The sequence below is a fragment of the Varanus komodoensis genome, unplaced genomic scaffold, assembly GCF_004798865.1.
Source record: "Varanus komodoensis strain SLA01 unplaced genomic scaffold, ASM479886v1 scaffold56, whole genome shotgun sequence".
In the NCBI taxonomy this organism is placed as follows: Eukaryota; Metazoa; Chordata; class Lepidosauria; order Squamata; family Varanidae; genus Varanus; species Varanus komodoensis.
Window position 1 is genome coordinate 4,788,786 of NW_025336169.1, and position 27,436 is coordinate 4,816,221.

At 46.9% G+C, this 27,436-nt stretch overlaps 1 protein-coding gene across 6 annotated transcripts; it reads right to left on the reverse strand.

Moving 5' to 3' along the window:
• Positions 1-1,490: 1,490 nt before the first annotated feature.
• Positions 1,491-27,433, reverse strand: GAL3ST1 (galactose-3-O-sulfotransferase 1). Of its 6 annotated transcripts, none has more exons than XM_044448902.1 (3): positions 27,400-27,433; positions 7,859-7,992; positions 1,491-4,744 (listed from the first exon to the last, which is right to left on the reverse strand). In XM_044448902.1, exons 2-3 carry the CDS (start codon positions 7,981-7,983, stop codon positions 3,595-3,597), a joined length of 1,275 nt encoding a protein of 424 aa, XP_044304837.1. In that variant the 5' UTR covers positions 7,984-7,992; positions 27,400-27,433; the 3' UTR covers positions 1,491-3,594. The 6 variants fall into 6 exon arrangements, with proteins under 6 accessions (XP_044304837.1, XP_044304841.1, XP_044304840.1 ...); XM_044448906.1 differs by lacking the exon at positions 27,400-27,433 and adding an exon at positions 26,794-27,388; XM_044448905.1 differs by lacking the exon at positions 27,400-27,433 and adding an exon at positions 20,368-20,390.
• Between the last annotated feature and the right edge of the window lie 3 nt (positions 27,434-27,436).

Consider the following 27,436-nt stretch of genomic DNA (forward strand, 5'->3'; position numbering starts at 1 on the left):
CGCAGAACTGCCAAATGCCATGAAGTCTGGATCTGCCCCTCTCTTACTTGGCTGCTCTTAATTGCACCTCCAAGCTTCCAGGGATGCTCACCTTGCCTTCTTGTCTCCAAACTTTCAGTGTCCATAGCAAGCAGGGAAGGAGGGCTGGGAACAGCTGATCCTTCTCTGGATGGTGGCTGGGGCACTCTGCTCTCACCCTTGGTATGGGTCTCTTCCTGGGTTGGGCTGAGGGGCTGCACCCCCCCCTCCAGTGGGCCCTGTTGCTCTGGCTGGGAGCAGGCAGAAGTATCCTTTTCTTCACTTCTGAAGCCACTGCCCTTTCCCAGCTCTTTGGATAGGCCCATCCCACCCGCCACTCGCTTCCACTACCTCCAAGTGATTAAAAAAAAGAGGCTGAACTGGAAACGGCCAAAAGATTTTTGTATTAAAAACAGTCCAATATACATTATTTTACAAAATTATAGTGATTTTTATTTCTCATCTTTACAAATGGAGAACATTAAACATGCACACACGTGACAAAGCAGACAGAAATTATGACCCTTTACAATATTGCAGTGATCCCCAGTAAGGTATGGCGTAAGGGAGGAAGACCTGTTACCAGCACCTACTCTCCTCGGGTCCCCTTAGCATTAGTGCCACAAATATCTCTGACTTACCCACTTCTGTGCTGAGTCCATTCATAGGAACTGACCTTCCCCTCTCCTGGGTTTATGCCTTTTTCCAAAACGGGAGCTTCAAGGTCATCATTAGGGGCTCTTTCTGAACCTTGATGTCGCTTGTCTTCCATGAGCACAATGAATTGCAAATTTTCAAGGCCCCTCCCTCTCTTGGCTTTTTTGTTCCTTGGCTTCTGAAGAGGTTCCTGTTGACTCTCCTCTGAAGTGTCAACAGCTTGAAGGACTTGGCCACCAGTCCTCAGCTGTAAGTGGTAGGCCTAGAGCGTTCTATCTCCCCTGGCAACCCAAGTGAAGGAAAGATACTGGGGAGGGATGACAGATAATAGCCAGCAGCAGGAAAGGGGCTCACCTGCTCTAGCTCCTTTTAAAGAGAAGAATCCATTGCTCCAGGTGAGGAGAATACAGACTAAGGACTGGAGCATCTCCTTTTCTCTTTGGAAACTGGCCATGTGTCCCTTCCTACCCTGGTTAGTAGCCCAAGCAGTGAGGGCCATGTCTCATGTGCTCTTGTGGTGAGCTGGCTTTGAATCGCCAGAGCTCCTCAGCGTGGATTCTTGCATGTGCCATCCTGCTTGTCACGAGCAGACAGTCCTCACAGGCAGGGGAGCATATGCCTGCAGTCATCCGTCCCTGCTCTGGGACTCTGAGTTGAGTGAAGTTTGCAATTCTCTCTTCTCATGCAACTCCCTGCTGTTTTAGTGGCTACCTTTGCCCTCCTCTCACAAACAAAGCTTCCGCTAAGGAACTCTCCCAAGGCAGCGTGATCCTTTTATCACCACCCACTCCCCAAGGAACTCCTGGGTGGATCATAATCAGCCTGACATTCCTGCTCAGTAAGAAGCGGCAACTGAAAGAAACACGAAGACACACATGCCCTTCTCACTTAAGCCTTCTTGGTACACTAGTCCTCACCAGATCCCTCTGCTTGTGCCTGCATCCATCCTTTGAGGACAGCAACTCTGGGATCCTCAAACCAGTGAGGCCATTCAGAACAAACAACAGTTTGGAGAAAGAGACCAGCGACATTCTGCTGCGCATGGACCAGCTCACAAGGGTATTGGAAACAAAGGGTCAGTCGGATGATGACACAAGCACACACCTTGTGGCCACAGAATGCTAACCTGAGATCTTCCAGCCAAATTTCAACAGTGTCCACAGACCTGTGTTCTTTAGTAAAGGCCTTGGTCACATGAGGCTGGACTTGGAATACACAAAGAAGGACACCAAGTCTTTGGGGAGTCTGCATAGCATAGCTTGGGTTTCCTGAGCCATCAGTGGAGTGATGTGTTATCACTCCTGGAGTCGCTCACTGGGCTACACCTTTAGTCATATTGTCTGTCCATCTGCAAACAGTTCAAATGCAGAAGCTGCTTTAAAATATATACACAATGCCCCTTATTGCTAACTACTACATAAAAATCAGAAAGTTGCACTTCTATGAACTGTGGAAGCAGCAGGAGTGGATGAAGCCCCGTACACAGTTGCTGGTGGCAGCTGGTGCAGGCTCACCTGGCCAGTCTTGGCGGCATGCGTCATACAGGTCGGCTGCCCCAGGCCAGCTCCTGCGAGCACCAGAGTGTGATTAAGAGCAGGCCTGCTGAGGAGTGGCCCTGTCACTGGTCTTCCCCTCTGCAGGGGGCTCTGAGGCAGCCAAAGCTGGCACCTTCGCCTGCTGTGGCAGCTTTCCTGGAACTAAAGGAGAATGTCTTGCATTGACTCGGCACTCATATCCCGACGTAGCCTTTGTGGCACAGACTGTTCACAGGCTGCCGTGCTGCGCAGGGCAGTGCAAATGTCAGGGCCTTTTACTGCCTCTCACAGACTGTGACACAAAAGCAAAGCCGCACACAGACACTCCCTTCTCACCCACAAAGCAAAACATACCAACATGGATTTCACAACACAGACAACAACATAGCACCCTTTTCAGTGTTTGCGTAGGATCCTAACTTTCATTAAACTACTACACACATCTGCAGCTCATCTACTCATGCCGCTGTTTTGGTTTCCTGTGGACATATATGTACTATGAAGATTTAACAGTCCTATATTAACTACAGGTTGTGGCTTCTCCCCAGAGTATCCTGGAAACTAATCTGGGAGGGCATTGATAATTTTGTTGGAGGTCACTAGCTCTCATCATAGAACCAGAGTGCCTAGCATTCCTAGGGGAGGCGAAATGACTATTAAACTCATTTAAGTCAGTGCTCCACAGAAACCAACATGTATGCTTCATTCATTCACCAAGAAATGTGCTGCCCAGCCAGTAAGTCCTCATCTGGCACTTGGGTATGTGCTAATTCGCTTCTTTAGAAAGGAGCATCCATGAGTACACACAGCACAGAGATCAACATACAAACACATGTCTCAGCTGCTTCCCTTGCACTACTGAATCCATGAATTACAAAACAGGGTGGCAGTCACCTGTCACTGCTGTTATCCACAACAGTATGAAACAGAATTTGAGAAGGAAAGAACAGCAGTATCTTCCTTGATAGTTAGCAAAATACTGCAATTGGCAAAGGTGTCCCGGTGCTGCTGCCCATCTGTTCACTCCGCTTGCAGCTCAGGCGGCAGGGCTGGCTCAGTTATCTGGAACTGCACCACTGAGTGAAATCCTGTCAGGTTCAGTGCCTCAGCTTCCCTTCTGCCAAAGCACAGGCCAAAATGGCTGGCAGTAGATCCTTTCTGCACCAGCCAGAAGCCCTGGCCATTTTCCTCCCTTTTCACCTACAAAGGTTACCTACCGGTTCCTTTGAGCGCTCAGCCAGTTCCCACATTTGCTCATGGTACAACATGAGTCCTGTTCAACCGACTACCGTAAAGAAGAAGGGGCAGGGGGACCAAAACAAAAGCACCTGGTTGTTCTTTCGGACTGGAGGCGTGGTTGGCAGGAACAGGGAGGGTGGTCCTTCTACCACTTGAGGAACTCCCGCACCCGGCTCCATAGCTTGGTGATCCAGAGGTTGACCCCCAAATCTGTCAGGTACTGGATCTCAGGTGTCAACATCTTGCGGCAAAGCTTCCGGTGCTTCTTGTTTATCCTCTTTTTCAGGTTGTAGCCCAGGATAGACTTCTCACCAAGCGGCTGCCATGGTTGCATGGCGGACTCCTGGATGGCATTGGCGTCCACGGGATGGCCTCCGTCGATGCAGATGCTTTTCATCTTCTCGTTTTCTTCATTAAGCCTGGCTACATCCTTGGCCATCCTCTCTCTCCCATATGCTTCCACTCTGCGCCAGAAGGTGGTGTTGAAGTGCCGGTACAGTTTGGCATCAATCATGTTCCAGGCTGTGGCCTTCTGGTACAGCTGGTCTGTCAGCTTGGAAACAGTGGAGTCTTTCCGAGCATTGAGCTTGAAGTAGAGGATGTCCTCCAGCTCCCAGCACAGCAAGTCCTTAAGAAGCACCAAAGATTCGTCAAAGTATTCTAGCAGCATGACCAGATGGAAGCGTTCATCAATCTCACGGATGTGCTGGTCAACCAGGGGGCTGGTAGGGTTGAGGTTATTGTCATAGCCTAGGTCAAAGAAAAGGAGGTTCTGGAGGTAGTGAGCATTGAACCCATTGGGGTCATAGTAATGCCATGGGTCACGCAGGAATTCAGCCAGCTTGTCCTCACCAGACAACTTCCAAGTCAAGGGAATTGTACGCCCAAAGTAGTGGAAGGAGGACTCAAAGAGGTAGGCAGGGTCCCGCAGCACTGTCACAAAGATGGTGTCAGCTGGCAGAAGCTTGCGCACTTCCTCATAATGAAAGCGCATGTGGTTGCAAATGATGTTAAAGCACATGCCAGGCTGGTAGTCCTGCACCTGGCTTCGTTCAAAGAACGACGGATAGTAAAAGTCGTTGCGCCCATTGGGGAAGGCAAACTTCAGGCGGTGCTTCTCCCCGAAGCGGAAGAGGATGTTGAGGATGGTACTGCTCGCTGTCTTGTGGGTTTTCATGAACATAATGTCCAGCTTGGGGAGGCACTTCTGTCCCGGTGAACTGTGGCTAACATTGACAGAAGCTGGTGCCTGGGCCTGGGCAGGGTAGGAAGAGCACGAGTAGGGGATCGGGACCCTGGGAAAAGAAATGTGCATAATGAGGCTGTTTTGTGGGATGCATAAGCAACTTGCCTGTTAACTCTCGTGACTTCACTTGGCCCCCAGTCCCCACCTATTGTGCCAGAGACAGTAGGTGAATATGATTTGGGAGACAAATTATCTACAGGGCCACTTCACACACATAAACACATGGGCCAATCCAGATCCAGGGAAAAGACGCTGAAAAGGCAACTCAAACGATTCAAGTGCTGGAGCTTCTTCCTGATGAGAAAAGGGTTGGAAGGTTTTCAGTCGGGGATAAATATGTCTATGATACACAGAAAGCAGTTTTGCACTATCTCTCATAGTGATAGAACTTTGGGTCACTCAGTGAAAGAAACAGATGTCAGGACGAGCAAGAGGAAATCTTTCCTTATACTATATGTGATCCATGGAATTCACTGCCACAAAGTCATGGCCTAGATTAGATTGCTGGAAAGGGGGATCTGACACATTCATAAAGGGGTATGGAAGGTGTGTTGGTGGTTGTTAGTCACGAAAGCTATGCAGGACCCCTGCGTTACAGACAGGATGATCCTCAGCACCAGCTGCTGAGTCACGCTGGCTAGGGATTTGGGAGGCATCAGGTTGGGCAGGGCTGGTCTAGATAGCCCTTTGGTCTGATCTGGCAGGATTCTTTTTAAATGATAAGGACATGAGATAAGTTCTACAGAGATAAGTTCTACCCTTTCCTGCCATGGGATGCAAACTACAGAATTCCTTCCTTTGCATCTGCTTAGTCATCTTTCAAACTAACTTTTCCAGGCAAAACCTGTCCTGCTCTCTATTGCCTTTAATGGTATCACCGGTCCTTTTCATTTTGATCTGCTGAAGTGGGTTTTTTTTGGTGGCATTAAAAACAGGATTTAAATTTCATGAATTAAATAGGTAAAATAAAAAGTGCCCATGGAATAAGCAAAGGTTTTTATTCTGCTGTCATCTTGGGTCACACAGGTTTTTTGAAATTCAAAATGCTTTTGTACATTTTGAAGTGCAAAAACCTGCAAAGCTGTTTGAAACAGAATTGACGTGGGACAAATGCATGAGCCATAGGCAAAAAGCATCGTCTCAGACCCCCTTCAACCCTGTGAAAACTGCTGTCCATCTCTGCAGCACAGGCATTTATTTATTTATTTATTTATTTATTTTAAAAATTTGTATGCCGTCCATTACTGTTGTCTCTGGACTGCTTACAAAATTATTTCAAACTACAATAAACTAAGATAAATTAACTATTCCACACTGATCATAATTTAAAATAAATTAAATTACTACATGTTAAAATATTGGCCAAATAAAAAGGTCTTGACCTGGTACCGAAAAACAAATAATGATGGCGCCAGGCAGACCTTTCTAGGGAGCGCATTCCATAGTCAGGGCGCCACCACAGAGAAGGCCCTCCTCAGAGTACTCTGTCCCCTGACCTCTTTCAAAGAGGGTTCCCGGAGGAGGGCCTCTGCTGCTGATCTCAGAGGGTGGGAGGGCATGTAGGGAAAAAGGCGTTCCTTTAGGTATCCTGGTCCCAAGCCGTTTAGGTTTTTATAGGTCATAACCAGCACCTTGAACTGAGGGCAGGCATGCCCATACGCAAGGCTTAAAGAGCAGACAGCTGAACACTAGCAAAATGCCCTGCCCTCCACGGCAGGGCCATTCTCTCTTTGCCTCAGGGTGGCTCTCAGCTGCATGAGGGCTCCAAGATAATGCTTGCCTGAGCCATAATGGTAATTTCTATTACAAATGCCTCTCCTTCACTTTCAGTTCTGCACTGTCAAAGACCATGCATTACATTAACATAACAGAGAATACTAGCTGAAGCTTCCTATGCCAGAAGAGCCATGCACACCGTCTTGCACAGGATCATTCAGGAGTAAGTATCAGTAATGCTGGGAGATTCAAGTTCAAGTCCCCTTTGCCTGGAGAAGGGGAGACTCCGAGGGGACCTGTTGGCGACATGCAGGTATGTGAGGGGATGTCACATGGAGGTGGGGAGAGACCCGTTCTGCTCTGCAGAGGAAGGCAGGATGCGCTCCAACTGAGCAAAGCTCAGGGAGCCAAGGTTCTATTTAGATGCCAGGAAGCACGAGGGTGTGGAATGGGTTTCCACGGGAGGTGGTTGATCCCCATCGGTGAGGGTGTTCAAGGACAGGCTGGACGTCCACATGGTGGGCATGTCGTGAGCGGAGCCGGCTGAAGCCGGGGGTCAGACTAGATGGCCCGGGAGACCCCTTCGGACTCGCTCTGTTTCTATGTTTCTCTCAGCCACGAAGCTCACTGGGTGACCTTGGGCCAGACATGCACTCTCAGCCTCACCTACTTCACAGGATTGTTGTGAGGATAAAGCAGAGTAGAGGCGGAATATGTAAGTTTCTTTGGGTGAGGAGAAAATATGGGATCTGTAAAATGTGATGTAGTAATAATTATTGATCACATTTCTATCCCACCATCTTTTTCCTTTCAAGGAACTCCAGATGGTTCACCTAATTCTCCTCCTTCCAATCTCCTCAAAGTAACAACAACCTGTGAAGTCAGTTGGGCTGGCCCAAAGCCAGCCAGTGAGCTCCAGGGCCAAGCGGACAGAACCCGGACCTCCTGAGTCCCAGCCCTACACCCTTAACCACGCTGGCGCTCCATATACAGTAACAAGCCAGTCTGGGACCGCAGACTTAGGCCAAGGCAATAGCTCCCCTTTCCTATAGTACTGTGAAGAGGCAGTTACGCAGGTGGTGGGAGGGTGGACTGCACAAGGTGGGAGCTTGTAATGAAAGTGTTTAGCCTGCCTGCCCCCCCACCCACCGGTGTCAGTTAATATCAACAGCATTATTTCCGTATCACCCCATGGCCAAAGCTCTCTACTTGCAGAGAATTTTTAGAGAAGGGAGCACATAATAACAAGAGACGAGGCTGTTCCCATAATAACTCCATCTGAAGTGATTCAGCTCTTCTTTACCCTGCCATTCTGCTTCAGTCTCACCTGCTCCTGAGTCCCCTGCTGTGCCGGCTGCAGGCGCAAGGCGGCTTGGCTTCACCCTTGGGCCTTTGCACAAGGACTCCCCCACCCCACCCCCCTGCCCCACGGTGTCAGCTCACTCACTCTATCATGTTGACTTGCAAGGGCGGGATGGCGTAGGAGTACAGAAGCAGCATGCAGCTGGTCAGGAGAGTCCCCAGGATCAGCCCCTTGCACATGGACTTCCAGTTTTTCCCCTGGTGTATCATCCTAATCACCTGGAGAGAAAACAGAGGGAAAGGGGAGTCAATTCATGTGGCAGGTGCCTAGTAGAGACAGATAACAAATGTACTGAATTTCCTTTTGCCCCTACTCCCACACCATGCAGTCTGTCCGCACTGACTGACCACAGCTCTCTGGGCTTTCAGACCGGGCTTGTTCCCAGCCCAACAGAGAGTACTGAACTTGGAACTTCATTGCAAAGGGTTCGGGGAAGTATTGCTGCTGGAGATGTGCTCGCTCACCTCGCATTGCTGAGAGACTGCCATCTCGCCAAGCTCTCGTGGGATGCACAGGTATCTGCCTTTACAGTCCCGTGAGCCACCAGATTGCCAAGGAGGGTGGGGGGGAAGCCCAGGGGTGGTGGCATAAGCCTGCGCAGCAGAGTTCATAGCCAGCTTTCCTGCTTCGCCGCCAAGGCTTGCAGGCAGCAGTCCACTCCCACACAGCAGCTCTGGCCCTTGCTCTGGTCCTCCAGCTGAGTCATTTTTTCCCTATGATCACCCCAGAATGCAGCCCACCTACCCGGCCTCCTTCGAAGAGCCTCTTCTGGCGCACTCGTGGTTTCATTCTCACCCCCGCTTCCCTCCCAGGCCAAAGGGTACAATGCATTGCCACATTCCGCAAACAATTGCTGCCTCCCCCCACACACACTCTTTCTTTCCCCCACCCCCACAATCTGCTTAGCAACCCCCTTGCTAGCAAAGAAGAGACACTGAAAGGCTACAGCACCTGCCTACCGCCAGCAGGAGTCCGCAGGAATCAGAGCTCTGAGTTTTCCTCCAGGAGCTCAGCAGCTGGACCAAGCCAACGCCTGCTACTTTCTGAGGCTGAGCGCCGGGTGGATGTGAGCGACTGCATTGCACCAGCACTGTCCTCTGTGACAGGCCAAGGACACGGGCAGTGGCGGGAGAGGCAGGGCTGGGGATGGCCACAGCAGGCAGGCAGGCAGGCAGATGCCTGGGAAAGCACACGTGCGAGAGCTCTCCCTCCTGGCAACTGGGAGGCTCTCTTTGGGGCACTCCCGGTTTTGACCACTCCACTCGGTAAGACTAGAGGAAGAAATGTCAGCATACAGCACTTTCTGCCTCACTAACTCGAGCTCACAAACTACAAAAGAATCTCTTCTGGAACTAGTTCACAAGGAGTGTATACATAGAGATCTTTCCCAGCCTGGCTACCAAAGACCTCTCAAGCGTTATGCCAGGACGCTGGACTCTGATGCTGCAAATCTCATCCCTCGCTGAGCAATCAATAGACCTATTATTTCCTTTTAGCACTGTTTTATAAACAACATTTTTAAAACATTCATGTTTTAACAACAAAAAGAACCTGACATAAATATGGACAGTTAAACCTAAACTATTTAAAATGAATCAGATACGATCAGCAACAAAAACTTCAACAAAGACAACGAAAGTCGACATTATGCATGTAAATAAAGCTCAGAGCAGTGTTTACTCCTTTTGTAAGAGAGACAAGGTAAAGATGAAGCCTTTGCCATGTGTTCTCTTGGAAACTCCAGTAAGAATGTAGGAGAAAAGGCCTCTTTGTTGCTAATTTCACCTTTTCCAGCTGGAGAGTAGGAGCTTGCTAGAGACGCAGGCAAAATGTACCCACCAGCAAAGTCCTTCGGTCAAGGCAGCACAGGTCAGATTTCTGACATTTCTGCAGAAAGGAACTGACGTACACATGGATCCATAACGCTTTCTTTCTTTCTTATTTATTTATTTATTTATTTATCGATTTATACCCTGCCTTTTTCCTACAAAGGGCTCAAGGCAGCTTACATCATTCTCCTCCTCCATCTTATCCCCACAACAACAACCCTGTGAGGTAGGTTGGGCTGAGAGTCTGTGGCTGGCCCAAAGTCACCCTCTTGGCTCCATGGCTGAGTGGGGACTCGAACCCGGGTCGCCTGAGTCCCAGTCCCATGCTCTGAACCACTACACCACACTGGCTCTCTTGCCTGCATCCTAAAGAAATCAAGTGGGCAGAATCCCATGTCAAGCAAAACTTATGGGTATGAAAAACAACCCATCCAGCGGCACACCAGGGACTAGCCAATGCCTTGAGGAACTGGTTGCTTGCATGGCTGCCTGAGGAAATGCTTCTTGCCCACAAAACCAATGCCATCGCATGGTCATTCAGGTGCTGCGTTCAGGTGGCAAGCTGTTCTGGGGAAATGCGGTTAGGCTTAGTTTCCTCTGAGAGCACTGGAAACGTATGTTGTCTTCACAGCACTGGCTTCACTTGCAAATACAGCAGCAGAGCATAAGGCAGATGTGGCGGGAGCACCCCACCCACAGAGATCAGGCCGGGCAGCTCTCTGACCTAGTCTATCAACTTCTGCCCACTGCAAAGCCAAACAACCTGTTCTCACACACACACCCCTGCACAAAAAAAAGCCTTGCTTAGGAAAAAGTGCAATACATTCAATGGCACTAGCCCCAATACCAGATCCTTGGAGGAGCCAACGCTTACAGCCCATCACTGTGAGAACTGTTTGTTGACAAGTGTCTGTTGGCACCAGGGGCTTCCTAATGCTCCTAATTGACCTAAAACAACCCAACCTCTTGCCCCATAACCAGATCACCCGATTGACGAAACGTGCATTGCAAGTCACGTGTCCTTTGGATCCTCAGTGTGTTTAATGGCAGCCACTCTGGATCCAACCAAAGGTGACCACTGCAGGGATGCCACTGGTAGCAGCACCGCAGGGCATGGCCATCAACCACCATGGCCAGGCTGAGAAGAAGCGACAGGAAACGAACAGGTGCACCAGAACAGACAGGCTGTTAGGATTTCAAACGATGCAGCTATCAGCGGTTGCGTGGAAACCCCGTGTTTGCTGCTGCTGAGGATTTACTGGAGGCAGAGGGTTTCTCTGGCATTGTTCGGTAGATGCTTATTTCATTGGTCACATTTAGGAACAGGAAAGCACTGGAAATCTTCCGCTTAGATTTGTGGTCCAGAAGCTTTTGGGGAACCAGGAATTAAAGGAGCCTCAAAACTGTCACATAAATATAAAAAAATCTGTATGAGGTTCTGCCTGTCAACTGTGCAGGCTTACCAAACAGCATCCAGAATTTGAGCTTCTGAGTTTTTTTCTGGGGTAGGAGAATGCACACAGTTCAAGAATGATCCCCCCACCACTTCACAACACCGCCTTCTCCATATCAGTTGAAGGCTGGGGGTGGGGGAATGTGTGTTGCTGGCTGTATTATGCAGCTGAGATTCTCATTTCGATGAATAATGAATGGAAACTGTAAATAGATCCCGAATTGAGTAACAAGACTCCCTTATTCCTCCTTGACATTCAGACTGCATCCTAGTGTCTCACAGTGACCTTTCCCTGGAGGGGGCTGACCCACAGAAAGAGCTAGGAACATAATACAAGCTATGGGGGAAAGGAGGACCAATTGCAGGGCAGGGTAGCATCCAGTCACTGACTTGTCTGGCTCAAGAGAGCCCACCTGGAACTTTGAGGCATCTCCATTGCCTTTCCTTACTAGGACTTTGCAGCCATCTTACCTGTCCACACAGGGAATGGAAACACATGCCTTCCAATCACATTCAGCCCGAGAGTGACAGAAATAGCCTTTCCAGAGCTCCTGGCTGTTCCTTTTAACCACACACTATGTTCTCCTTAGTTTTCTGATGCTTTAGGGGGGACCAACTCATCCATGTTGGCTAAGGTGGGGGCTTGGCCTAAAAACCTTCATGGGACTGTTATTATTGGAGCTCAGTAAGCTCTCATCAGGCACAGATGGAGACAGGGCATTGGTGCAACCCCAAGCCCACCACTGGATTAGCCAGGATTGGTTTAAGAAATAGCCAGGGACACATGATTGTTATCTAATCTATTTATATCCCCACATAACTTATAAACAGGCAATGTGGAAACCATTTCCCCAGTTTTAAAAAATAAAGTGTAATTACTAAAAACCAGGAAAGATAAAATATAGCACTCATCCTTTGAAATAGGCTTTTAAAAATCGGTGTTTGCACTGGAAGGGCAGAGCTAACCCAATAGACTTTCCTTGGGGTGGGAGTTCCAAACAAACAGTGTGGCTACTGAAAAGGCCCCACACCTTCTCCTTGTCAGCCTGATCTCACATGAGGAGAGAGGCTGGAACAGGGCCTCCTCTGAAAATGTCAGCACATCAGAAGCCTCATGTCGGAGAAGCTGTTGCATTAGGCAAGACCACAGGTCCATTTGGAGCGTGAATGCATGAGACCAGCACTCTGAACTATGTCCAAGAATTAATTTGGATACACTGCAATTGCTTCGCACAGGCCCCCCACTCCAAAGTCCCACAAGGAGCCCCGGGCAGAACATGCTATAGCAATTTATACTACAAGTTACCTAGAAACACATCACATTGTCCAGGTTGTCATTATCTAGGAATGGTTGATGCTAGTGAGATTTACTTCTGGTCACTCATGAGCCTTATCTGAGAATCCAGGACCAGAAACAACATGAAAGCCTTGAAATTGAATGGGACCTTATGAAGTTCAGGAGAATGGGCAATTTCCAGCTCAGTTGGACGAAACACCTCTGACATCTGGACTGGGCTTCAGTTTGTGGAATAGAGGGACTATTCCAGTCCATCATGGATCCAGGCATCTATTTAGGGTTTCTACCACCTGACCTGGTTCCACTGGGAGAGAGAATCAGAACTGAGCATTAGCAATATATTGACAACACTTCACTTACAACCCTAGAATAACCCTTTTTGGCAGTTTCATGTAGATATTATATCATCAATGCTTCTAGCGCTTCCTACAGCCTTAGAAGTCTTTCTGTCAGATTTATAGAGTGGTGAATAGCTTCCACTTCCAGCCCTGCTGTTCTTATTCAAGAGCCATAGTTCTTCTGATGCAAGCATTTCGTACATGCTTTCAATCTAAGCTGGGAAAGAAAATTTGGAAACAGCTCGTGTATCCTCCTTGAGAGTGGGGAGGAATCACTGGTGCTGCAAGTCTGGCATGGTAAAAATGCACGGAAAAGGAAAGTGGGAAGCACTTCCTGTGCCTCCAACCCTGCCTTGAAAATCTCTGTGCCTGTGGCTCCCATTCACTTCTTCGGGACAGACTGCAATCAGTGCCTAGATAATTGCAGGGTGGAAACGACACGCTCTCTGCCCCAGTTGCTGTGGCTGTGCGAGAAACAGGTGTAAGGAAGAAGCTGAGCTGCAGGGCAGGAGAACACGAGACGAGCAGCTGTTGCCGCATGGGACGCCACAAGCCCGTTTATCCCTGAACTGTGCCAGGGAAGGCATGTTTGTTCCCACCCAAAGCTAGAGTGTGGGGCTGGTGCTCCACTGGTCCTTTCCTTTCATTCTACCTGCATCCCAAACCCTGCCACTGTTTTCCTCTGCCCATCCTCTGTATTGACTTTACATTCAAATGTGAGTTAATCATTAATAGGCTCGAAGAGGAGGAAAGGCAGCTGTATCACACCAGCTAGTCAAAGGTCCCTGGATGCCCACTTGTAGCACATAGTGTGGAATGTTCTAACAACCCACACTCCCAGTGAGATGATATGTTATGACAGGCAGCAGCTCTCCAAGCAAAACAAAACTACCCTGCACATTTATTGCACTCTCTGTCTCTTCACAATCAAACACTATGCATGCAATCTTAGTTACACTCACAGAAACAACCACTATCTTATAAAGCATCTTCTGGAAAAAATACAACTAACTGAACTTCTTTAGCAGGCTAAGGGTATAGGCCATCCTCCAGAGTAAATAGCAGGGTATCTAACATTTCTCATTTGTCCATTAACCCTCAAAGGTGAGCAAAACCAGAGTACCAAGAGAAGGCCATTTTGTTAAAGGTACCTAGCAGTGGCTTATGCAGATCACTCGTCCTAAGCCAAGCCATGCTTAATTCCATCATACTGGTGCCTGGTTACTTTATAAATTAGTAGCTCTAAGAAATTTCGTATAAAGGAAATGTACTAGAGGAGATCAACCCTGACTGCTCTTCAGAAGGCCAGATACTGAAGATGAAACTCAAATACTTTGGCCACCTAATGAGAAGGAAGGACTCCCTGGAGAAGAGCCTAATACTGGGAACAATAGATGACAACAGGAGATGGAGTCACTGAAGCAGATGTGTGAGCTTGAGTGGACTCCGGGGGATGGTGGAAGACAGGAAGGCCTGGAGGAATGTTGTCCATGGGTCGGACGTGACTTCCCGACTAACAACAACAACAACAACAACAACAAATTAGTAGGAAACTAATTAGAGGATGTGCACAGAGGCTGATTGCACTGCAGATTGGCTCAGGCGAAGTCCCATGCCAGCAATAGTGGCTGCTAGCCTGGAACACAACGAGCAATCACAGGGGAGAAAATATCCCTGAGAGCAGGTAAGCAGGCATTCTCCTTCCCCTTCTGTGCACAGATGCAAATATGCACGCACCACAACCCCATTTGTTCAGTAGGCACAATCCCACTATCACCCCCCCCCGCTGCAGCCAGTTCTTGCCCCATATGCCCCCTGCCCATCTTCTCCTATTCCATTTGCCTTGTTCTTCCCTCTGGGGCGAGCTGCACAGTAATAAAAAACATGGCTTTACTTCACCTTTCCTTTGGCTTAAGTGTCTTCTGGCAAACCTTCTTCCGCCCTGTCCTTGCTGAAGCAGAGTGTGCCAGGTAAACTCTGGGATGCTTCTCCGACATGGAATGGCCTCTCCTCGAGCCGATCTGCCGAGGCAACCCTAGACAGCCTTTGCCTGCTTGGAGGATCCCCACCAAGCCTCAGAGCCAGGATATCTCCACCTCACTGCATTGTCCTTCAGAAGCTTGTGTGACCTCCTATCATCTTCTAAAAGGAAAATGTTCGGTGACTCTACCCCAGCTATTGCCACTCAGACTGGCTTTGTCTCTCCTCCCACTTTCAGCAAAACAGAGAATTCATTCACAAGGTTCCCAAGTCAGCCTGGAGAACAACATGTTGCTTGTATCTAATCATCAGCACACATATCAACGAGGACATTGTCCCCAGCATAATTGGGTTTACTTTCCCTGTTTCTCCTGCTCAGCACAGCAAAATCCAGCAGGTCCCAAGCCCAGCCTACCTATAAAAGAGTTCAAAGCAGGGAAAGAAAAGAGGTGTGTCCCTTAACTGAGCTGCAGCCTGCAGGACTGGGGCACGAGACTCACATGAGGCTACTGGAAGCAAGAGAAAACTGAGCTGAAGCACTTCCTTTGGCAGCTGCTAGTGTGAGCTGGGTTTCTTGGGCAGCCAAGATGTCACTAAATCCCTCAACACTGAGTCAGTATGGCATTGTGAAAAAGAAAGGCAAAGGAAAAAAGAAAAGACGTAAATGCATAATTTATGTACGGAATTCATTCTCATGTTATGTAGCAAAAGCCACTAGCTGAGACAACTTTAACAATTCAGCCGCATACTTCCGTGGCAAAAAGTGCCTTTCTCAGTTTCAGTAAATGAATGTATCAGCTATGAACCTAGCCAGACAGAGACAGCCTGGCTGCAGTTATCCATGCACAGGTAACCTCCCCACAGGATTCTTCCAATGCGTTATACGGTGGTTCAGAAAGTTAGTGCAGAATGGAGCAGTGGGGCTGCTTACTGGGGTTTGGCACTCTGAAATACTTCAGTCCTCCATCAACTGCACTAGTTCCCAGTCAGTTTCTGAAACGAATTCGGAATGTTGGTGCTCACTTTTAAAGCCTTGAACAAGTTAGAGCAGTCTACCTGAAGGAATGCTTTCTCCTACACATTCTTACCCAACAGCTAAGACACTCTTCAGAGGCTATCTTTGAATGCTGCCCCCATGATGGTGTAACAGGTGGCAAGCTTATCTATAGTGACCCCCATCTGTGCAGTGCCCTTCCCAGCTTTCCCTGGCATCTGGATTGTATATTTTTAGAAACCAGGAGACCTCCCTCTTCCAGCAGGCATTTTATTTATTTATTTAGGGAATTTATAGCCTATCCATCACTGTCGTCTCTGGACAGCTTACAGAATATTCTAAATCCCAAACAAATTAAATTAGCTATTCCATGGACTGAGCATAAAACTGACATATTTAAAATAAATAAAATGAATCATATACAATTAAAATTGATTGACGCTAAAATATTGATCAAAAAAGGTCTTGAACTTTGGTCTTTAATGTACTGTGACACACTACGGAAATCGACAGCAGGTCCATGCTGTACGGCCATGTACCCCCTGGCTGGGAACGTGTGAGCAAGGCTGCTGGTTGCACCCATGTCCTGCCAGTGGGCTGCTGGCCAGTTACTGTGCAAACTGAATGCTAGACCAGGTGGACCCTTGGCCTGATCTGGCGTTCTTATGCTGGATCAGCACAGCTAGTCCTTTTCCGCTCATAGTGGCCAGCTAGCGGCACTCAGGAAGCCTGCAAGCAGAGCACCATGCGCTATTCGCATATTCTGCAGTATCATCAGAAACACAGAAACAGAGTGAGTCAGAAGGGGCCTCTCGGGCCATCTAGCCTGACTCCCGGCTCCAGCCGGCTCCGCTTATGACATGCCCACCATGTGCATGTCCAGCCTATCTTTGCACCCTCACCGGTGGGGCCTCAACGACCTCTCATAGAAGCCCATTCCACACCCTCGGGGTCCTGGCTGTCAGGAAGTTCTTCCTGGCACCCAAACGGAACCTTGGCTCCCTGAGCTTTGCTCCATTGGAGCATGTCCTGCCTTCCTCTGCAGGGGAGAACAGGTCTCTACCCAACTCCATGTGACATCCCCTCACATACCTGTATGTCGCCAACAGATCCCCTCGGAGTCTCCTCTTCTGAAGAGACCCAGTTCCCTCAGTCTCGCCTCATACGGCATCCCCTGCAAACCGGCCACCAACCTTGTGGCCCGACGCTGCACTGACTCCAACCTGGCTAGATCCTTTCTGTAATGAGGGGCCCAAAACTGAGCACAATACTCCAGTTGTGGGCGCACCAGAGTCGTGTAGAGTGGCAGTAATACCTCTCCTGATCTAGAAGCCACACTTCTGGCTATGCAACCAAGGGTGGCGTTCGCCCTCTTGACCACCGCGTCACATGGCTGACTCATGTTTAGCCTGCAGTCAACCAGTACCCCGAGGTCCCTTTCACAAGTGCTGCTCTCCAGCCACTTGTCCTCTAACCTATACATACGACACCTATTCCTATGCCCCAAGTGCAAGACCTTGCACTTATCCTCATTGAATGCCATCCTGTTGTCTCCTGCCCACTTCCATAGTCTGTCCAGATCCTTCTGGATCTGGAGTACCTACTCCTCAGTTGTGGCCACTTCCCCGGTTTTGGTATCGACTGCGAATTTGATCAGCAGACTGTTCACCCCTTCTTCCATGTCATTGATGAAATGATTAAACAGGATCGGCCTCAGGACAGAGTTCTGGGGGACCCTGCTTGTCACTGGCTGCCATTCCTATGATTCCCCACTAATGGTTACCCTCTGCTTTCGATCAGTCAACCATGCCCTAATCCCTTGGACAGTGCATTGGTCTATCCCCAAACTCCTCAATTTCTCAACCAGGATATCATGGGGCACTTTGTCAAAGGACTTGCTGAAATCCAGGCATACCACATTCACTGCATCCCCTCCATCTAGCCATCGCGAAACCTTGTCATAGAATTCCACAAGGTTTGTCTGGCAGGACCTGTTCTTGCGGAAGCCGTGTTGTCAGCCTCCCTTCCCTATCTAGCATCACTAGATCTCTTGCTACAGTGAGCCTTTCCATTGTTTTTCCTACACTGGACGTAAGGCTAACTGGTCTGTAATTCCCCATGTCTCTTCTACTACCCTTTTTGAAAATTGGGACCACTGATGTCACCCTCCAGTCGGCGGCGGGTGTGGGCATGGCGAGATGTGGCAAGGCAGCAGGTGCAGGTGCAACGAGGCGGTGGGTGTGGGACCGGCCGCCCCTGGCCTGGCTGCCCCAGGCTCGCATAATCAAAAGGTGGGCCGGATAAATGGGCATGGTGGGCCGGATCATGCCCACAGGCTGTAGTTTGAGGACTCATGCCTTAGAATCTCATCTGTCAGGACATCATCTGGGGTCTCAAGTTGACCTGGAAGGCGATAACATACCCCCACTGTCAGGTCCCTCTACCTGTCAGAACCCCTTAGTTTCACCCAGACTGCCTCTACCAGATCCCCTTCTATGCTACATTCTACCTCACTGCATTCTATCCCTTCCCTGATGTAGTTCTTATATATCAGAAGGTATGATATATAAGTGTTTGTTAACGTTTGTTAAGTGAAATAAAGATGTGTAGTAGAGTTGCCAGACAGCCAGCTGTCTTCTGCCCGGTGCCTATGTGAAGCTATGTTACATCGAGTCAGGCTGGGAATTCCAGTTTCCCTGCACCTGCGCCAGCACCATCTGCTCTGTCTGTCTGCACCTCTCAGACAAATATGCTTCCCGGACCCACTTCCTGAGCCCATGTAAATCAAGATCCCAGGGTGTCACTGTGGGACCTTGTCTGCAGGCACCACAGTGCTCTCCCATTGAGCAACAGCTGCTTCCATTAGGAACCTCAAATTCTGCTCCTCATGACCGTGACAGGTTGGAGTCAAACACTCATGGCCTCTAGGAGGTGCTGCACATGCTCCAACGCACGTATGTCCACCAGGAGTTGGACATATTAACACCTCATCCTCAGAACTTCATGAGGGAGCGAGACTGAGGGTAATTAAATGCATCCTTGCATTTAACATGCAGGTTTTAAAAAATGTAAACAGCTTTACTGGGTAACACTGGTCATTACTGGGACCATTCACCACTTCCTACCTAGAGCAGCCCTAATGAAAATCACCTACGTAGCTGAAGCTATTTGAATTTTTTTTATGTGCACATCACCTGCAAAGATACATTTAACATCATGAGTTGCTGGCCCTGAGAGATGGTGATGTGCAAAGGTGGCCCTGTGAGCAACAAAGCTGAGTGAGAATTTGCGTGCAGTAGGGATCTCTGCCAGAGTGGCTCCCTCAGTGGAACTTACCTGCTTTGGTAGGTACCATGGAATTCAGTGAGAGAGGTTGCAGCACATGCTTATTTCTCTCAGACAAATCCACTGGAATGTAAAATGCTGTACACAGAGTATTCAAGCCAAAAAAACCACCCCAAAACCAGCCCTTGATGTGGCCTCCTAGAAGCAAAGGGGAGGCTAAAGCAAAGCTCCTCTCCCAGGTCTTCCGTTCATGAAGACTGGGGTTTTGTTCCACGGAAACAAATTGTTCCTTCTGCTAGAGGCAGAGGGATGGGGACTGCTGGAGAGGCAGCCCACTGGTTCCTTTGTTCCTGACAAGCAGCATAATGGGAGCTGAGAGATGAGGCTCACAAGTGTGCTCTTTCTGGCCACGCGGCGGCAGCGGAACCCTGTTCCCATCCTTTCGGACCGCCTAATACATCACCCCACCTCCTGCAATACAGAATGAGGCGCATTGTGCAGCTGGCACCAGTCTGGGCTTTGGCCCATCAGCCTGAAATGAAGGGGGATTATTTTAAAGGGGCAACGCTGTGGTTTTTTGCAGCCTTGGGTTAATGCACCACTTAGCATGGAGCTGATCCTGGATTCTGCTACCATTTGGCTTCCTAAAAAGCGCAAGCATCTGTGGCCAAGGACAACAATTTCCAGGTGCTGCAATGACTGAGTACAGGCAACACGATGACCCACCCTGAAAGGCTGAGGGTGGGTGGGGCGTGGGTTGCAATTGAACCTTGGACTGTTGAACATTGTAGAGTTTCGGGTCAAGAACAAACCGCTGCTGAGCAAACAGAACATCAAGGGAAGAAAGACTTGGGCTCAGTCATAAAATCACCCAAAAGATACAATAAAATCCCCTCTCCCCACAAAGTGGTATAATAAAAAGTTGCAGTATAATGAGCAGGCACTGCAGATAGAGGCATAATAATTTATCCATCCGCTAGCACAAAAAGCCTCCAAACAGGAAGATGTCCATTAGCTGGTGAAATGCAGAAAGAGAGGGGGCAAACTGAGCCTCCATGTGGCATTCATCTCAGACTGAGAACATCTGAAACTTTATAAGATATCCACAAAGGGAATAGCCCTGCCCACCCTACTATCAACCCATAAGGACATAAGAGGAGCCATGCTGGATCAGAGCAAAGGGTTTTCTAGACCAGGACATGGGTCCACAGGCATGTGCACCAGCAGCCGGTGAACGCAGGCATGCCAAAGGAACGGAACCAGTGCGGCATAGAGGGACTGGACTCGGGCCCGGATGGGTTACCAGCAGAGTTTTATAAAGCCTTTGAAGGAATCCTGTCCATGCCTTCTAAGGACATATGCAGCACGGTATTGTTAGATGCTAAAATATCAAATACTTGGCAGAGGCAAATATTACCTTAATACTGAAAGAAGATACGGATTTGACACAGATCCAGAACTATAGACCTTTATCACTTTTAAATGTGGATTACAAAATCTTTGCCTCTGTAATGGCAGAAAGACTGAAGAAGTATTTCACAGACTTTATACATCCAGATCAAAATGGCTTTTTACCTAAAAGACAAATGAGGAACAATATGAGAATTATTTTGGATATTTTAGAGTATTATGAGGTCCACTCTGAAAAACCAATGGCACTATTATTTATGGATGCACAGAAGGCCTTTGATAATGTTAACTGGCAATTCATGAAACAACAATTAGCTCAAATGGAATTTGGTGAAAAATCTATCAATGCAATACTAAGCATCTATCAAAAACAGACTGCCAGGATTGTAAGTAATGGAGAACTTACAAATACCATAGACATTCAAAAGGGCATAAGACAAGGATGTCCTTTATCATCACTGTTGTTTATATTGATTTTAGAAGTGTTAAATAGAAATATTAGAGAAGACATGGATATTAAAGGTGCTAGAATTAGAGATGAAAGCTATAAACTACAAGCATTTGCAGATGACAGTTTTTATTATTGATGAACCCTTGGTAACAATGTCTAAACTTCTACAAAAGATTGAAGAATATGGCAAAGTTACTGGGATGAAAATAAGCAGAGAGAAGACGAAACTGTTAGTGAAAAATCTCACATTGGAACAGAGAAAAACTCTGATGGAACAAGTAGATCTTCAAATTGTTAAAAAGGTTAAATATTTGGGAATTTCTCTTACAGCTAAATGCACTACATTGAAAGAAGGTAACTATGATAAATTATTTAAGAAAATTAAGAGTGACCTGGAAAAATGGGCTAATTTGCAATTATCTTTGTTGGGAAGAATAGCAATAGTTAAAATGAACATATTACCAAAGTTTTTATTGTTATTCCAAACAATTCCCATAAAAATTGATATTTTTTTTTGATGATTTAAATACCCAAATTTTGAGATTTGTATGGAAAAAGAAGAAACCAAGGATTAAATTAAAAATGCTTCAGGAGGCCAAAAGGAATGTGGGTTTTGGTCTTCCTGACCGGATGTTGTATTATCAAGCTTCTGTCTTAACATGGCTAAAAGCAGGGCTTTTTTTGTCATAGGACGCACCGGAACACACCTTTTTTTCCAATGGATTTTATGAAGTGATTTTGAATCATAGCAGATCAGCAGCAAACATCATTAACTTAGTGGGCTGCTTTTGTGTCTGCTATCTGCTAGTGAGATAGTGCTTTCTCGGCTTGGGATTGCTGTGTGTGGTCACCGGCTTACTGCCTGCAACGTGAGTTCCGGCACCTTTTTTTTTTTTTTTTTACAAAAAAGGCATTGGCTAAAAGAATGGATAACTTTAAGAAATAAGGTAATTCTGTATCTTGAAGGGCATGATTTGTAAATGGGTTGGCACGCTTATATGTGGTATGAGAAGTGTAAGGCACATGGTTGCTTTTTAAATCATTATATTAGGAAATCATTAATGTTGGTGTGGGAAAAGTTAAAGACAAAACTGTATATTAAATTACCAAGATGGCTTTCACCTATGGAAGCTCTTGTATACCCAAATGCATTGAACTTTGATATGATTGTGAGATATAATGATATTTTGGATAATGAAGGAGAATTGAAACTGAATCGAGAAATACAAGAGCAAGGAATTAATATCCCTTGGTGGCACAAGGTTCAAATGCAATCGAGATATGTTAAACACTATAGAATGTGGGGTTTTTATAAGGAGTTAACAAGATTTGACCATGTGATTTTAAAATCAGATGATAAAATGATTAAAAGATTGTATAATTTTCTTTGGGATAGGAGAATGGAAAACGAAGAGGTTGCTTATATGCACCTCTGTGCCAAGGTCAGATCTCTGTTGGTATTGGCTGTTGGTTCAAGAGGATGGGAATTGGTGGCTTGTATATGGGCTGCTGGGGCCATTGTTTTGCTGATCAGGTAGGGCAGGTAATGCTGCCAGATAGACAGCATTGCAATCACCCTCATTTGCATGCCAAAACGCATGGTGATTCCTGTGCCTCAGTGGAGATTTTACAGCTGGGTTACAGTGGAAGCAGGGATAGAGCAAGTGTGGGCGGCTAATCCAGGGTGGAGAGCCGTGCAGCAAGACATCAAGGATGCCCACTGATGCTTGTTGGCAAAGGGAAATAAGGGGGAATTCACTTTTGGAAATCAAAGATAACTAAGATAATTTAGGGGCATTTTGGATATGGGTGAGCAGGAAATTGGGGAATGAACCAGGAGATGAGGACTGCTCCAGGCAGTCAAAAGTGGCTTGGATAGAGAACCTCTTTTCAAAGGTTAGAGGATCTATGGTGAGAGGGGAGCGTTTTGAAGAAGGAAGCTAAATGTGTAAAGTGGAAATGTACCAGTGACTGTCACAGGTGGACCATAAAGGTGAATGAGTGTGTGCTCAGGGCTCCAGACTGGGGAGAATGGGTTCCTTGCCAGTTAACACGACTGGATGGAAGTGTGATATATCTCAGATCACAAGAGGAGGCCCAGTGGATACTGGAAAGCAGTCATGCTACACTGGGTTGGCACCTATGTATGTGAGGATGGGTGTGTAACCCTTCCTGAATATTTTTTTCTTGATTAGGGGTGTGGGAGAGCTTCTCCAGTTATGATAAGGAAGGTGCAGGAGTGGCAGTAGGAATAATAAAATTGGGAGATGTGCCTTACTAGAGTCATTCATGTCCCCAGAGAGGTCCACCTGGCGCCGTCGTTATTTGTTTTTCGGCGCCAGGCCAAGACCTTTTTATTTAAACAGTATTTTAATTGTTAATCTGTGTTGTATTTAATGGTTTTATATTATCATCGAGAACTCCAAATTTTTAATATTGTTCTATGCTTTGTTTATTTGTTTTCCATGTGAGCCGCCCTGAGGCTTTGGAGATAGGTGCCGCATAGAAACGTTATAAATAAATAAATAAATTCATTATTCACAGAGGCATGTCAGAGACATACAGGTGACTCAAGAAATGCTGGGAAAGGAAATAACAATCCCAACAAAAGGAGGGGTGATAGGGATCGGAGTGGCCTCTTTCTCAGTATCTACTCATGTATATTTAGCATATTTAGCACAGGAGCAAATGGCCTGTGCAATAGTGGCTCTTGGAAATGCTGCTGTGTGCGCACTAGGGAAGCCAGCTGGAAAGATGCAACAAAGGGAGGTAAATACACCACAGAACAGGGTGGCTCTGAATTATGTTTTGGTACCAAAGGTGGGGCCTGTGGGGTGATTGGACACCCCTGCAAGATGGATTTAGATAAACAGAAGACTTAAGATCAATCCAACAGGTAATACCAGGGAGCAAAATAAGGCAGGAGTCAGGAATGAGAGAACGGCTGACATAATGACTCCCCAACTTTATTTGGCTGGAACACCTGTTTTCATATCAGAGATAATGGCTATCTGTTGCATTAGCCTACAATGTATACTGGTCTGCACCCCATGTAAAAAGTGGATGCATTTGGGGAAAAATGCACAGACAAGAAGGAAATGATTAGGATGATTGTATCAAGATTTAAGAATTAGGAATTGTTGTTTCAAATCAGGGTGAAGGAAAGAAAAGGGAGGAATTGATAGTTGTGAAAGGATGATTTGAAACAAGGGAGTAAAGAGATTTAAAAGGGTAACAAAGAAAATTACTTAGCCCAAAGAAGGGGAGGGGCCAAAATCAGGTAGCACAAGGTATGGGAAAACAGGCATGTAGGCAGGAGGGCCAAATGCTTCCTGATTGTTTATTGACAAGCTGGGCAGAACAAGATGAGTCTATTGTAGCCCACCAGGGGCAGGGCTGGATTGGGAAGACAGCGCAGAGTAGGTGAGTGGAAAGAATGTAACTCTCAGTACCCGATTAGCCAATTAGGGGAAAGTAGGAGGGAACAAGCGGCCGGGAGCAGGGTTCAAAATAGGGGTATGAACATGTGCTCAGGTGAGCAGCAAAATGGGAAGGCGACCATTCATTTCTGTTCCCTTCATTGCAATAAAGTCTTAAAAAGAACTCTCTGCAAGCCTGGAATATTTTTCTCTCCCAACAGAAAGGAATGAGTGTTTATAACATGCCTACCATGTGCATTACAACATTGGCAATTTTTATTTAAAAACACCTGATTTCCTAAGATCCCCTTTTTGGCCGGGAGTGGTTGGTATTTACATTAAGCTGTCCCCCACAACCACAAGATCTCTTTTCTGGTCTGTCACCTCTAGATGAGACCTCATCTGCATATATGTAAATTTAGGATTTCAGGGTTCAGTGCACCTCTGCACTGATGCTAGACCACATTTCCCTTGTAATGCCCATTCCTCTAGCATGGAGACATCCTTTCGGATCCCCCCAAAACTGGTGCTGTCAGCAAGTTTTCCTACTCACCCTCTCCCAGACTTCTCCCGGACATACTTGATACATGTGATGATGGCAAACAAGGTACTTTCCTGCCACCATTGCACCAATATGGTGACTTTTACAGAGCAGTCAGTGCAGCTTAGTCATGTGTCCTCTTTACAGAGGGATTCTTCCGTGCCAGCAGAGCATCCCCTACATGGAAGGGGCCTTGAATAGCAAGCTGAACAGGTAGGCAGGTCATCCAGGCACAGGTCATCCAGGCACAGCCCTCAGAATTTCTATTGGAATTACAATGCCTAAAGTTGCATTTGTATGGATAAGTTAGCACGTGGAAATGTTATGCAAATCATTATGCTCTTTATGCGTGAATCCCCTGGAGCTCCTGCATGACTGACTATGGGATGCATTAAATGTGTGGTTGTGCATATGTGCATGTCTGTGCATGCAAGTTGTTTCAGCAGGAAAGGGCGGGCGATGATAAGGACCTCCTGAGGAAAATCTCCCCACTGAAGGGAGTATTTAAACCAGGAGTAGCTCCTCCTTGGCACCAGCGGCAGCTTGCCTTCCCTTTCACCCACCACATTTGGAGAAGAGGCACTGTCCTCACCAGCACAGCCCTGCAGGAGGTCCCACAAATACGATCCTTCCTGCATATAAAGGTCAAATCTAGCAAACTAGCAAAATCTAGTTTGACCTTTATTTGCTAATCACTTTCTGGATGAAACTGCTTGCCACTTTGGGTGTACTGTGATTAGCAGGCACATTTGATTTATTTTTAGAGAAGCTACTGTGCAGAAGCAAAAACATTAACTACCTGTTCTCTTAATTAATCATACCAGCTGAAGAAAAATGACTTGTTAGGTTCAGAAGTGCATAAATACCTCTTTAAGAGAGGCGGTGGTCCTGACCTTTTTGAAGGAAGGGGCTAAAGGAACCCTTCCTAGTTCTGGACTGTTTTGTCTGGAGTCCACACAAATTTTGGTGCAATTTTCCCTTTTCTGAGCAAGGTGCTTGCTCAACTCCAGGACTGTGGGCATTCCCTAGATAACACAGATCCTCGAGACCAATTTTAGTCCAGTTTCCAGTCTAGTTTGGTCCCAAGGGTGGAAGTCCTAGGCTGGGAGAAAGACAGAGAGAGTATCTGGATCTTTTGGACCTCTCAGTTGCTTTTCATACAAGCAAAGCCTACAGCACCCTTCATGATCACTTCCTAGAACAAGAGTTCCTGCATTCCGGTAGTTTCCGCTCCTACCTGGCAGACAGATCCAAATTAGGTTAGTGTGTCAGACAGCTGCATTACTCCCTTACAAAGGGATGGCTTTTCCACCTGTGCCCATGTCCTTATAATACTGCGGATGGATTGCTACGATGCACTATTGGTGGGTGTGTCTTTCAAGCACTTTTAGAACGTTTTAGAAACTGGTTCAGCACATGTCAGCCAGGTTGTTCAATGGGACACATCATATGAAACGGACCTCACTGGTGATCAGTTGCTCTGGCTTCTAGTTGGAGCAATTCAGGGAAAGAAGGTCACCTTTTCATCCAAGGAGAGGAAATGCATCAAAAAAACAAAGGAAGGACGAAAGAGGATGCATTTCTACACGCTGCTCATTTATAGGCATAGGTGCAAGTGTAGACGTCATTACAGTAATTGTCATAGTGGGGACAATGGTGGCTTCTGGCCCTGCTTCAGTCAGATAAGCAGATGCTGCTGAGTGCTGACAGGCAACTCCATGGTCCGTGGCCTCTCCCTTTTGGGTGCTACTCTTTTATACGATTAAGGCTGGGTCATGCCTCAAACAAATGCTGCCTTCAGTGTCTAGTGTGGCCCTTATTTGCTAATCACTTTCTGGAAAGTGCTTGCCATTTCGGGTGCGCTGCGATTAGCAAACAAGTGCCATTTATTTTCAGAGGAGTAACTGTGCAGAAGCAAAAGCAGTGCATCCAACTGCAAAGTTAGACACATGCCCTCCTTAATCCAAAGGCCAGTTCTGAAGTCCCAAATTGCCTGGGATTCTGATACCTGAATGTACTTACCTGTTTCTTGTCCTAATTTGAGGATGGCCCACTCGTCAGAAGTCAGGTGGGTGGGTGGGGACACACTTCTGCTGTGATGGTACCAAGATCATTGAAAGTCCTCAGAGACACTTCCTTAGTACTTACTGTTCTATCTTCAGATGCCATGTTAATATAATTTTATTATTTCAACCTTGACAAGTAAAAATGAGACTGCTACTTGTCTGCCTCCTTTGCTCCTGATGGCAGTTCTTTATTATTTTTAATTGATTTCTTCTAATTATGCAGATTTAATATGTATTTTATCATGGATTCTGTGGAACGTAAGCTGCCTTAAAAATCTTGGAGTGGGAAGGCAGAATGTTAATGCTTTAAATACATAAACAAAAATACAATAAATAGGGAATTTGGAAGGTTCCATGTGGCTTTACTTATGACTGAACTACCAGTTACTTAAAGATATGTATAACAATAACAGACCAACACTGTCCTTGATAGCTTTTTCCCTATGGAGTACCAAGATCAGAAAAAAATGCATTTATATCCATAAGTGGGGAGACATGCGGAGGGACATAAATGTATGTGATCTGAAAAAAGGGAAAAGTAGCTGGAACGGGGGTTACTCACGGTTGAGGAAAAGTCTCACTCAGGTCAAAAGCCACGC

What these genes read in the sequence shown, in the direction of transcription:
- GAL3ST1 (XM_044448901.1), bottom strand. An exon ending in TTGCAAGTCAACATGATAGA is followed by an intron (nt 4,745 to 7,858) that starts GTGAGTGAGCTG and finishes TTCTTTTCCCAG; the next exon opens with GGTCCCGATCCCCTACTCGT.